Here is a 13,412-nt window from a genome sequence, read left to right on the forward strand (position 1 = left end):
GTGTTATTGTGATCAGTGGTAGTGTTATTGTAGTCAGTGGTAGTGTTATTGTGGTCAGTGGTAGTATTATTGTAGTCAGTGGTAGTGTTATTGTGATCAGTGGTAGTGTTATTGTAGTCAGTGGTAGTGTTATTGTAGTCAGTGGTAGTGTTATTGTGATCAGTATGTTATTGTGGTCAGTGGTAGTATTATTGTAGTCAGTGGTAGTGTTATTGTAGTCAGTGGTAGTGTTATTGTAGTCAGTGGTAGTGTTATTGTGATCAGTGGTAGTGTTATTGTAGTCAGTGGTAGTGTTATTGTGGTCAGTGGTAGTATTATTGTAGTCAGTGGTAGTGTTATTGTGATTAGTGGTAGTGTTATTGTAGTCAGTGGTAGTGTTATTGTAGTCAGTGGTAGTGTTATTGTGGTCAGTGGTAGTGTTATTGTAGTCAGTGGTAGTGTTATTGTAGTCAGTGGTAGTGTTATTGTAGTCAGTGGTAGTGTTATTGTAGTCAGTATGTTATTGTGATCAGTGGTAGTGTTATTGTAGTCAGTGGTAGTGTTATTGTAGTCAGTGGTAGTGTTATTGTAGTCAGTGGTAGTGTTATTGTAGTCAGTGGTAGTGTTATTGTGGTCAGTGGTAGTGTTATTGTGATCAGTGGTAGTGTTATTGGGTTCAGTGAGTTATTGTAGTCAGTATGTTATTGTGGTCAGTGGTAGTGTTTGGAAGGTATGTGGTTCTCTTAGTGTGCTATGTGTCTGGGTCTGTTTGTTATGCAGTTCAGTTTGTTAGGTATGTCTCTGGGCCGCTGGGGCCCAGCATTAGTGCTGACAGGCAGACTGCTGGACAGAGGCTAAACTGGCTCCCCAGGCTCCTCTTTGTGACCACACTCAGTTTGGACCCAGTGGTGCTGAGTCATAATCAGTGATTCAGCCTGCCTGTCTGCTCCAGTTAAGCTCCCAACACGCACACACACACACAGGGGGCACCAGCGGAGACTGGACCTATGCAGCCACATCTGGCATATTACGATTTCACAACTGCACCTTCCACCACTAACAACTACATACAACGTCCCATCATACCTGAGAGGGCCTGTGCTAATGCTAGCATGCACATCAGTGATACTGTACATCAGTGATACTGCACATCAGTGATAATGCACATCAGTGATACTGTACATCAGTGATACTGTACATCAGTGATAATGCACATCAGTGATACTGTACATCAGTGATACTGCACATCAGTGATACTGCACATCAGTGATACTGTACATCAGTGATACTGTACATCAGTGATACTGCACATCAGTGATACTGTACATCAGTGATACTGCACATCAGTGATACTGCACATCAGTGATAATGCACATCAGTGATACTGTACATCAGCGATAATGCACATCAGTGATAATGCACATCAGTGATACTGCACATCAGTGATTAGTACACTGCATGCTGTGTGTGGGCATAGTATGTGTGTGTGAGTTGAGGTGAGACCCATGGGCCACTGGGACCCCCATTCCCCGGGCTCTGCTGTTATCAATGGGCTCTTTGTTGGCAGAGAGGATGGGGTCCCGGGTCCCTGAGCTCCATGTGAGGACTAAGATTAAGTAATGTGACGGGGGGATTTATACGTGATTGAGCTGACTGGGGGCCCATATCATTGAGTTGATGGGGCGCACTTAATCTAGTGGAGAAGGAGGGGCTGCTGTGTGAGTTTTGTTGTGGGTGGGGGATGAGGTGTATCCAGCTGAATGGTCAGAATTTGGGGTGTGCTCATTTACATAGACAGGAGGCTGGGGATGCAAGGGGGTCTGAGGTAGGGTAGCTCCCATAGGAGAGAGGGGAAAGGGGTTTAAACCAGCAGTAACAGAAAGAGTCTAAAAGGCCTGAATGGTGAGGTGGGGGGAGCCGTGTGCAGGCAAACAGAGCTGGCGTCCCTGTGGTTCTGGAGGGAGATCAGTCTGGAGGAACAGCATTAAGATTCTGCTCTACACCCAGGAAAGGCGTCTTTTCTTCTGCTCCTTGCAAATGAGATGGGCTCCTCCTCATGTTGCCCCACAGGAATCAGATGTTTTGTTGGCCTCCCACTGGCTCTGAGAGGAGAGAGGGGGACACCCTCTTTCACTGCGACCAATCTCTCTCTCTCTATCTTTCTTTCTTTCTCTCTCTCTCTCTCTCTCTCTCTCTCTCTCTCTCTCTCTCTCTCTCTCTCTCTCTCTCTCTCTCTCTCTCTCTCTCTCTTCTCTCTCTCTCTCTCTTTCTGAATGTTTCTCCTCTGACAGATATTGCCTAAGTGACCAGATCTGAGGCAACCACAGTGACTGTCTCAGAAATCCAGGGGGCGATACAATTAGTGTCACCTTAATGATGAGACCACGTTATTAATCCTGCTAGATGTAAGCTTTTAAAACTTACAGTGGGCCCGCTCAGTTAACCTCTATCAACAGGGACCAATTGGAATTCAAGTCACTCTGTTGTTTTCTTTTTTACAGTCTTCCAGTCATACTGGTTCCCACTGGCTACACATTTCTTTTAACAGAGTGTGTTGGTAACAAAGAGGGTTTCTATGGTCTGCGATGTGGGTTTTACTACCTGTTGCAGGGCCAGAGTTGGTTGGAGGGGAGAGGGAGAACAGAGGCGAGCAGGATGGAAATGTCCTAGGATCTTGCTGGTATAGTAGCTTGAGAGATCATAGTTGTTAGAGCATGTTAGGATCATATCTGGGCAGCATGACTGTATAATAGCTGTGGATGTTTATATGAGGCTTCATCCCATCCCAGAGTCACATCCCTATTAGATGAGAGTCAACAAGAGTTTAACATGTTTTGAAGTAACTGCCCCTGGGGTTGCCATGACAATGGATGGAAATTGATTCGTAATGGACTGGCTGCTGGTTTGTCGGGTTCAGACTAGGTTTTACGTCCAATCCCCCCATTCTCCAACCATCCATCTGCTGGAGTCCTGTGACAGTTTCAACTATCTAATAACTCACAGTCTGTCTCACCCTCAGGTAGCCTAGTGGATAAGAGCGTTGGGCTAGTAACTGAGAGGTTGCTGGTTTGAATCCCTGAGCCAGCAAGGTTGAATAACCTGTCGTTCTGTGCTAGAGAAAGGTCATTCATCCCCAACAACTACTCTTGGGTGCTGATGACATCAATTAAGGCACTGCTCAGATCCAGAGGGTTTAGGTTAAATGTGGAAGATGCATTCAGCTGACCAGGTGGTCCCCTTTATAGTAACCTAATACTTACTTTGCCATACATATTGTTGTTTGGATAGGTACCCAGAACTCGTTGGGCTTTTTGACCATGCCCAACACAGACTTCTTTCTCCAGGTCCAATTGCCCTCTTTTCAGGCTAAGCAGTCATTAAGTCTGATTGAATGAGCTGCCATCACTTACAACAGGGCTTTATGAGATGTGACTTGTGGAAGAGGGAGTGGTCGTATTGTTGCTAAGAGGCTGCAATCCAACTGGCTGCCTCTGGTCTTACTGGCCCATCCTCTGACACATAGCTTCCTTTGTAGTTGATCACAGTTAATAATGGTAGTGATAGTGACGGATTAATCATTTGTGTGTGTTATGTTGCCATGCTCCTGTGTGTGGCTGTGTGTCTGTCCAAAGAGAAGCCCTCCAACCCACTGATAGATGTGGCCTATAGGTCTTATGTATCCATCTGTAGCCTGTCAGTGACATCATGGTCAGAAACTCCAGGGGGGACAAAGAGGTGGAGATGTTACTGCTACTGTTCAGCCCTGTGGCCCCAAAGCTTCTTCAATCGGCTAGCACACTGTAATGGTGTCACTTGTTGACTGTTTAGTACACTGGCATTTATTATGTATCCATGACTACAAGGACAATGATTATAAAAAGTTTTCCAGTATGATTTTCACATACTGATATGCGAGTCAGCTGTTGAATTAGAGTTCATCTAATAATGCCATTTAGATATTATAACGTGATCTTGTTTCTACTCCCCTCTGTTTGCTCTCCTACTTTTGTCTTCAGTATCTCACAATAGTTTGGACATACTGTGGTCAAAGCAGATATTCAATAATTGAATAACTGTTCTTGACTTCTATTTGATGTACCTAGATAAGACAAGAAAGAGAGGCAACCTTAACTAACTTGCTCTTTTCTTGCTGGGTTATGTAATTGTACTTATTCCCATTTTGACTCAGACAAGGAGAAGACTAAAGAGGAGCAGAGGAACAGGGATGGGGTGCGAGATGCTCCTAGACGGTACTGCTGTCACACAGAGTGGCGCAGGCCAATCAGAGTAATACCAATACATCTGGAGGGCTTAGTGGGATATTTTGGACGCCAAGCGAGACAGAGTGCCACACAAGAACACAGCTACTATCTGACCCTCTCTCTGTCCCCTTTTTCTCTGTCCCTCTCTTTTTCTGACCCTATTAGTCACCAACTAACAGGAATGGAGGAAAAGAGATCTCATTCCTTCACCTCCCTGCTTCTTTTCTTCCCTTTCAATCACACTCTGTCCCCATCTGTGTCTGTGTGACTGAGCATGTGTGGGAGGCAGCTTTGATTTGGTAGCCAAGCTCTGTCGCACCAAATCCTATTCAAACAAGGACGAGAGAGAGAGGGAGAGAGAGAAAGGCCAGGAGACATTTGTAGCTGAGTGGACGAGCACAAACAATCCCTGGCACACAGCTTTTGAGTGTCACATAAACCACCCTCCTCTCTCTCTCTCTCTCTCTCTCTCTCTCTCTCTCTCTCTCTCTCTCTCTCTCTCTCTCTCTCTCTCTCTCTCTCTCTCTCTCTCTCTCTCTTTCTCTCTCTCTCTTTCTTTCTCTCTCTCTGTCTGTCTCTCACTCTCTCTTTCTGTCTGTCCCTCTCTGTCCTATTCAGTGACCGGCCCGGCCAGTCCCTTTCGCCCCTCCCTGTGTACTCTCTCTCAGGATGCGGATGTCTATCCCTATAAAAGGCATGTGTGTGCCCTGACAGGGTTTCATTCCAGCCATGGAGAGTCAGAGAGTCCTGTCGTCTTACAGGAAGCGTTTCGGGCCCCAGGGGGCCGGCAGTGTGGGTGGGGGCGTGCGGCTCAGCAGTCTCTCCTCCAGCCGCTTCTCCCTCCATGGGAGTCCCCGCCACCTGACCCACTCCAGCACCATTTCCCGTCTCTCCCTGGGGTCGGCTGGAGGGGCCCTGCTCCTGGGGACCCCTGGGAACCGGCTGGACTTCTCGGCTGACTCACTCCTCAAGGCCCAGTACCGGGAGACACGGACCAACGAGAAGGTGGAGATGATGGGTCTGAACGACCGCTTCGCCAGCTTTTTAGAGAAGGTGCGCTTCCTGGAGCAGCAGAACACGGTGCTGGTGACGGAGCTGAACCAACTGAGGGGGAAGGAGCCCAGCCGTCTGGGGGACATCTTCCAGGAGGAGCTGATGGAGCTGCGCAGGCAGGTGGATGGACTCAGCGCTGGGAAGGCCCGGCTGGAGATAGAGAGGGACAACATGGCTGCTGACGTGGCCACGCTCAAACAGAGGTAAGAATGAGGCAGTCTCATTTCCATCACTACAATTTGTCACTGATCAGTCTACTTTGTTTTAGTATTTTGGAGTTCCAATTGATATTGTGGAGTTCTAATTGCTTCAGCAGTCTGTCCACTTAAAAGTTTATTCGGAATTTGATTTAGTGGATTCTTAGTGTTTGGCATGTGTTTTGGTCAATATGTTCATTTTGAATTGGAATCTTTGCTACAGTCTAAAACCAACAAGTGGATAGTTGCCATATCACAATTCAGTATAACTGGATATCGTGTTACATGATAAAATTGCTCAGTAGATGCTTTGGCTTGTTAGTTATTGAAAACACTGTGCTCTGAAGGCTTTACTCAATGTCCCTCTTTCTAAACTTGATCCTGACCAGACCCCTACAGCCATTCAATGAGTGTGGAGGAATGGAGTAAACACATTCGAGCTGATTTCCACAAAGAGACCAGGGAGCCAGGCAGACGTTCTGTCGTTGCCTGATCCCCCTTAATACTCATTCATAAAATACACGCTTCTAAGTTAGGTTTATTGGTTTATTGCTTAAGTGGCATAGTTTATAGTTATGAGGTTATAGCTTATGTTTTCACAGGGTGTTTTTTGTTGTTGCCAAGGACAAAGGGAACATCTAAGTGTATTGGTTTCTGAGCCTGTGTATACTATGGATCACGGACGTGTGTGTGTGAGTGTCACTGCTCTCTGATTACAGATCTTTGCCTTGGTGCAGTATGTGGTATATTTTCACAACATTTAGTACAGAACTCAAACCACATCATCAGAAAGGCAGTCATTTCTCAAATCAATTGAGTAAGTACAACATCAAATCATACAGTCACTTTTTTACCAAACTTAATTAGTGTTTCATCTTGAAATACATGTTTCACATTCACAATGCAATACATGTTTGTTTAAAGTAATTGCTTTTCACAATGCAATGCTCACTTTACGTTTGCTATGATTGTCTTCTCATTTTTTTAAATACATTTTACTATTAACCGACTGCTCTTAATTGATAATCATTTAACCGTTTAATCACGTAACCTATAGATTTTAGATTTTTTTTCTACTGCAGTTTTAGAGAACTAAATAATGAAAAAGTATGTTTGTAAAGTATAAATATATATATACTATAATTTACTATTATGATGATGAAGCATTTATAAGCATTTTATAAGCATTTCGCTGCACAAATCAAATAAAATTGTATTTGTCACTTCTTAAACAACAGGTGTAGATTATCAGTGAAATGCTTACTTATGGTCCCTTCCCTACAATGCAGAGAAAAATAGAAAAATTACACAATGGGTACCAGTACTAGTGCATCTGCGATAACATCTGCAAATCTGTGTACACAACCAATACACTTTGATTTGACTATTAGGATTTTACTTCACTGCAAAACATTTAGAATCTGATATTGAGAAGATCAGAGATGTTCTCTGTCATACAATTGAAAACAGCAGTAACTACACATTTGGTCAAATTGAGTTAAGACTGAAATCAGGCTATGTAGTCTCCTGATTCAATTATCTTCCGTTTTCAAAGAACATTGAGTTTCAAATGTGCAGTAGCTACAAAATCCACGTAAGAACCAACGCAAACAGCAGTAAGTGAAGTTACTAAGTGAAGTTTGTGCAGTTTGCCTTGGTATTCTATCTGGCTCTGAGTTCAGGCCATCCCGATCATAACATACCCTCACACACACCATGAGACAGTCAAAAGGTTGGATAAACACATTTAGATTGTAGATACTGTACTTTTCTTTTGCATTACCCATATAGTTGTTTGTCATACAAAGGCAGAGTGCAGTATCAGCATTTTAGGGGTCATAGGTCAGTGCATTATCACTTATCAACCTACAGCGTATTTGGCTGGAGAGTAAAAAAATACTTTAAGACATTTTTCTCAGATTCACTGTTTGCATAGACTGCTCTTTGCCTTTGTATGGCATTTCAGGCGGCTGCCCTGCCCTTGGCCTGAGTCTGCCTCCTGTCCCTCCTATCGTCATGGGCATACCTCCCTGAAAACAATGACACTATACTTTGCGTAGACCTGTTTTGCCTTAAGGTGGAACTGACATCTGTTCATATACACCCCCAGGAAGAATATGACACTTTTTTTTAAAGTCGGACAAGAGAGCATTTAGATATGGTAATTTTCACGTTTTCATAAATTCATAGAATGTTTGGGAATGACGTATAGTAAGGCATTTGTAAAAATTCTGTAGCAATATAGAGTGAGAAAGCGGCAGTGCGTTTGGACAATAATAGACACTGCAGTAAATAAAACCCCCAAAAAACATCTGTCTCGTCCAAGCCCGGAGTCTACGCAGACCGGTGCGCCATAGCCAATCAGAGTTACAGTAGGCCTGAAATGCAAATAAGCCATTTGCCACATGGGCCTACCATCATTCACTTCGAACTGGACTGTGTGTTTACAGCCAGTGGCAACAGCACAACTTTAGATCATTAAAACTGCCCTTGCTAGTTTGATTGTATTGACATTCCCAGCCTTAACTAAAGTCGTCCATTTTTTTCTAAATATTGAGTATTTAAAACTGAAACAGTGCTCAAGACAGGCTTGATGCAAGCTAATGCTCAACACTATGTTTCTTTCATTTCTTTCATTTGGTTACAATACACCTATGTTGTAATTATATCTGGACAATACATTTATTTTTGCATCAATGATTATGGAAGATATCTTTAATGATCACACGTTTGATCACACATGGGATAGAAATTATGGAAATGTCATTTTCAGTCAATTTTGAGGGGTAGTGCAAGTGTATTGCCTAATGTGAAAACAGTGTAATGTACTGTAATTTACAGTACTGTAGAAAATTACATTCAAAGGGCAATTTGTCATTAACTGGTCGTTAAAACAACTTAATTGAGAAGATATCATTGTGTTGTGTTTTGGTGATTAAATCAATTTCACAGTAACCTTATATTTAGTATCAATGGTTGTTTGGTGAAAGATGTCTCCAAACAAAATGAGTACACAATAAAAGGTTTTGAATATAACTAACAAGTGTTAGTTTGGTACTAAGAGTTTTGAAAATTCACCACATACGTGTGAAAATAGCACCAAAGCTAATATTTTTAAACATTAACAAACAGCTGCTTTTCACCTCTTAGAGCTCAGCATGAGTATCGATGGTGAAGGTTGACAAGGTTAGAGGTCAGTTAGTGTTTCCTGCTGGTTTCCCAACTCTACTCTCTAACACCAATTCATCAGTCTCTGAAGAAATATAGATCTGAGTTTGAGCGTGTGTGAGCATGTGTGTTTCAGTGTGGGGCAGATAGTGGCAGATGGAGATTGGAAGTGTGTGTGTGTGTGTGTGTGTGTGTGTGTGTGTGTGTGTGTGTGTGTGTGTGTGTGTGTGTGTGTGTGTGTGTGTGTGTGTGTGTGTGTGTGTGTGTGTGTGTGTGTGTGTGTGTGTGTGTGTGTGTGTGTGTGTGTGCATGCATGTTCATGTGTGTGTGCTTGTTTGTGCATGTTCGTGTGTGTGTGTGCTTGTTTGTGCGTGTGTGTGTGTTTTGGCTCCATTCTGAATGCGTAAACTCCGCCTCGGTGGGAAAGGCTGATGGCAGGCTGATGTATAGAAGTGAATGGCTAATGATGTGTAAGCTCTCCATTCCGCTGAGCTCAGCCCACCTACTGCCAACTCTGCTACTGCAGCATGGAAGACAAGTGGTACTCACACAGTCCTTATCATCAGTTTATTCATGTCATTATGTATACAAAGATATTCATACATAGACACATTTAATCATATGCTGATCATGATCCCTTCACTTTTTTGGATGGAAAACATGATCATATATATTGGGTCATTGGTGGGATCATGACTGCGATTCATTGACTTTGTATAAATAGAGAATAGGTTGAAACTATGCTTTATCTGAGGTGCATTGATCCTCTTTGCGTGACCAATGAGTGGACTTAGTGTGCACCCTAACACTGCCTCTCCTTTTATCTGTCTGTTTTCTATTTTTCCTCACTCTCCCTTTCTCTTTCAATCAGACTGCAAGATGAGATGGTTCTTAGACAGGATGCAGAGGGCAACTTGAACGCCTTTAGACAGGTGAGGTCATTTCTCTCATAATTTGTATCAATTTCACTATTATTGACCATGTCCCTGTTTGCATGTGATCTTCACAGCCCGTGTTTTTATATGAGGAATATACATGTCACATTGACCTAAGGATTCTCTGTGTGTAGGACGTGGATGAGGCGTCTCTGAACCGTGTCCAGTTGGAAAGGAAGATAGACGCGCTGCAGGATGAGATTGCCTTCCTCAAGAAGATCCACGAGGAGGTGCGCTTCAGCTTCCCCTCGTCTCTATGGCAATCTCTAGTCCTTACTGACCAACCTCTGTTTCCATCTCTAAAGTAAATAGTGAATATTCAGAGAGTGAAAGAGGTGACCTTTAACCTGTAAGCATGTGATTGGTTCTCTATAGGAGCTGCGTGAGCTGCAGGAGCAGCTGATGGCCCAGCATGTCCATGTGGATGTGGATGTGTCCAAGCCAGACCTGACCGCTGCTCTGAGGGACATCCGGGTCCAGTATGAGTCCGTGGCCTCCTCGAACATTCAGGAGACGGAGGAGTGGTACCGCTCCAAGGTCATATCAGAAAGCTTAGGCTATTGCACATACATGTACACACATTACTGTACGCTTGTAGGCAGACACACAGGCAGACACACTACCATACAGATAAACATGCATACAGCCTGGTGTTGCACAATGCACACATTGACAACACACTATAAGATGCAGACTTTTAAACTGTCCTGTCTCTCCTTTCGTTGTTATGCACAGTTTGCCGACTTGACTGACGCAGCTACTCGGAATGCAGACACCTTGCGATTGGCCAAACAGGAGGGCAACGAGTACCGCCGGCAGCTCCAGGCCATGACCTGTGATGTGGAGGCACTCCGTGGAACAGTGAGTTGTCCAATCAGAGCAGAGTGTGCTGTATCAACAATGAGACATGAGAAGACCATGAGTTCCATGACTCCCCTCTCTAACTGAACCACCTCTCCTCTTTCATCTCTTTCCAAACCTCTTCCCCCTTCCTTTCCTTCTCCCTCGCTTCCTCCTCTCCTGCAGAACGAGTCTCTGGAGCAGCAGCTGCGCGAGATGGAGGACCGTTTCTCCGTGGAGACTGCTGGTTACCAGGATACGGTGGGTCATCTGGAGGAGGAGATCCAGACTCTGAAGGAAGGGATGGCCAGACACCTGCAGGAGTACCAGGAACTGCTCAACGTCAAACTGGCCCTGGACATAGAGATCGCTACCTACAGGAAGCTGCTGGAGGGAGAGGAGAGCAGGTGAGGAGATAACGGTGGAGAGGGAGGAGGATGGTGGAGGGAGAGGAGGGTGGAGAGGAAGGAGGGTAGAAGGTAGGAAGAGAGGAGGGAGGAGGGAAGGAGAGAGAGGGTGTTGGAGGGAATAAAGTGGAAAAAAATAATGGTCGGGAGGAGACAGCGTGATGAAGAAAGAAAAAACAATAGGTGGTGGCTGGTAGTTACTGATACTCTCTCTTCCTCTTCCTCAGGATCACTGTTCCAATGCAGAGCTTCTCCAACCTGCAGTTCAGAGGTGAGTAAGGGTATCCTGACCCAGACATATTAGCATAGTCTATCATGGCATATAATAATTTACCCCAGCCATATGAATGATGTGCTGATGCATAAATCTCAAGTTAGGATTCGGCTCTGACTGGATTCATGGGCATCTGAAAGCTAAAGGTCTCTCTCACCCTCTCCCTGAGTATAGAGACCAGTATGGACACTAAGTTCTCTCCAGAGGCCCATGTCAAGAGGAGCATCATAGTGCGGACTGTGGAGACTAGAGACGGGGAGGTATGTAGAACATCATAGATCATTGAATGAATCCATGGGGGATTTATTCCCATATCAGATGTGTGAATGTGCTTGCTTCCTGCTTAGCTCCTCCAGAGGGCAGCATGCTACATTGTATTATTCAATACATGCTATTTCACAAGCTTTCAGATCACTTATAGACAGTCCCTCCCTACTGCTGCATCTACAACCTAACATGCCCTGTTCCCTGCTCTCTGTGTTTCAGATCATTAAGGAGTCTACAGCTGAGAGGAAGGAGATTCCTGACAGTCCTTAAAGGACACAAATGGTGCTAGCTATATGTCTGTCATACTGTCCCCACTCCCCAGTAACGCTTAGAGGCCTTGCATGATAATGATACCCTTTCCTGACCAGGCACCTCCCTCTTCTCCAAACCTCAAAGTCCCCCCAGTTGCAACCACCTCACCATCCCCTTCCTCCCCTCTTCATCATCACCCCCAGACCATGCTACATCATTAAATACTTAGGAGTTGCATTTTGTTGAAATAACAAAAAAATCCCTCATTGCATCCTTGTTAGCATTTTTGCCCAAAATTATTATTTTTCAATTGCTGTAACTGGAGATAGGCTTTAGTGCTGGGAAGTGTGGCCATGCACCTTAGAAGGAAGGGTCTTGGACTACTACCCTTCGTGATTAACAGACTTAATGCTTGGAAATGTATTTTTTGTTCAGCTCATAATAGTGACAGATCAGAGTGGGAAATGTTCTCATTGTGTTTGGATAGTAGCCAGAGAGGAGGCCTTGAAATGTAGTGATTGTTATTCAGCTAGTGACAGGAGTCGTGCTGAAGTTGTGTGGTTTGAGTGGATGTGAGAAGTCAAGAGGAAAGTACAGTTGCTGGGGTTAGCAGTGGACAGGATGGGTCTCAGACAAGGAAGATGACGTGTGAATGACAGTGCTTTTGGCAGAACTGTTGGTGAAAAGAAAGAAGCTGATGTAACTCTCCTCTAGGGCCAAACACCATATCCATTTCATCCCTCCGTCATACACTGCCCCCCCTCTCTGGATGCAGTGCCTCTAGTTCCACTGTTTCATTGCAACATCATATTTTAACACTAGAACAGTGCCTGGGCACATCCACTTACACACCAGGGGTGAAAGGGACAGGATGGAGGTGAGACAGGGAGTATTGACGAGACCCTTACCTCTGAAATCCCCTGTTCCTCCCCCAGCCCCATCTCTGGAGTGTCAGTGATTGTAGAGAGACACAAAAGAGGGTGTTGCTGAGATAGCTTGGTGGTGGTGGAGCGGGTGGGGTTACATGGTGTCTCCCTGATGACAGCCCTCTCCAAGAAGCCCTGGGGGGGCTTGGAGGGTGGAGGAGGGGGGTTGGAGGGTTGGAGGAGGGGAGGAGTGATGGAGGAGAGGAGGAGAGGAAGAGGGTTGGCGGGTGGCTGTCACAACACTAACTGTTAATCCCAGCTCTCTCCATCTGCTTAGAACCCCTGCTGACATAAACAAACTGACACCCCTGTCACCTACCATTCAGTACAGATAGTGCCTACAGACGGCTTTTCATTCTTCACTAAGGACAAACCGTAACCGTCTTCTAATGTGCCTGCCTTTCTCTCCCGTCCCTCTGCTTTGCCTTCGTGTCTTCACCTTCAGCTCTAGATACTATTTATTCTCTTCTTGTCTGCATCTTACAGTAGCCACAGCTGAACCACACTGCAGTAGGTCTAAGAAAAACCTACAAGATGTGAATATAACCTTAGATTTGACCAACATTATGACAACCCGCTAACAACAATAAAGCCATTTTGTTTGATTAGTATTTGTGTCTGAATGAGTCTTTTGTGAATGACAGTTTTTATTTGCTTTCTTTAGTCTAACACAAGCTGTTACTTGGATTGAATGTGTACCGTTGTATGATTGTGTGAGCTCATGAAATTAAGATAGATACAGTACCAGCTCACTGATGGACCTTTATTTTATATACCCAGCACCTCCAAGTTGTTGATGTGCGTACACCACGTTAGAAACTCGTTGTGTGGGGCACCAGATTTCAGGAGGAC

At 44.6% G+C, this 13,412-nt stretch overlaps 1 protein-coding gene across 1 annotated transcript; it reads left to right on the forward strand.

The window, feature by feature from the left end:
* The first annotated feature begins 4,903 nt into the window (after positions 1-4,903).
* On the forward strand, positions 4,904-13,171 carry LOC139564910 (glial fibrillary acidic protein-like). Its single transcript, XM_071384809.1, has 9 exons — positions 4,904-5,497; positions 9,531-9,591; positions 9,729-9,824; positions 9,970-10,131; positions 10,330-10,455; positions 10,621-10,841; positions 11,069-11,112; positions 11,290-11,375; positions 11,602-13,171. The coding sequence occupies exons 1-9, from the start codon at positions 4,971-4,973 to the stop codon at positions 11,650-11,652; spliced, it is 1,374 nt and encodes a 457-aa protein (XP_071240910.1). The 5' UTR covers positions 4,904-4,970; the 3' UTR covers positions 11,653-13,171.
* The last annotated feature ends 241 nt before the right edge of the window (positions 13,172-13,412 follow it).

Source organism: Salvelinus alpinus, chromosome 36, assembly GCF_045679555.1.
Source record: "Salvelinus alpinus chromosome 36, SLU_Salpinus.1, whole genome shotgun sequence".
NCBI lineage: Eukaryota > Metazoa > Chordata > Actinopteri > Salmoniformes > Salmonidae > Salvelinus > Salvelinus alpinus.

Excerpts from the sequence above, each read along its gene's own strand:
- LOC139564910 (XM_071384809.1), top strand. The coding sequence starts at position 4,971 with ATGGAGAGTCAGAGAGTCCTGTCGTCTTACAGGAAGCGTTTCGGGCCC. Across the intron at positions 10,132-10,329 it reads AGGAGTGGTACCGCTCCAAG|TTTGCCGACTTGACTGACGC; the intron begins GTCATATCAGAA and ends TGTTATGCACAG. Across the intron at positions 10,842-11,068 it reads CTGGAGGGAGAGGAGAGCAG|GATCACTGTTCCAATGCAGA; the intron begins GTGAGGAGATAA and ends CCTCTTCCTCAG.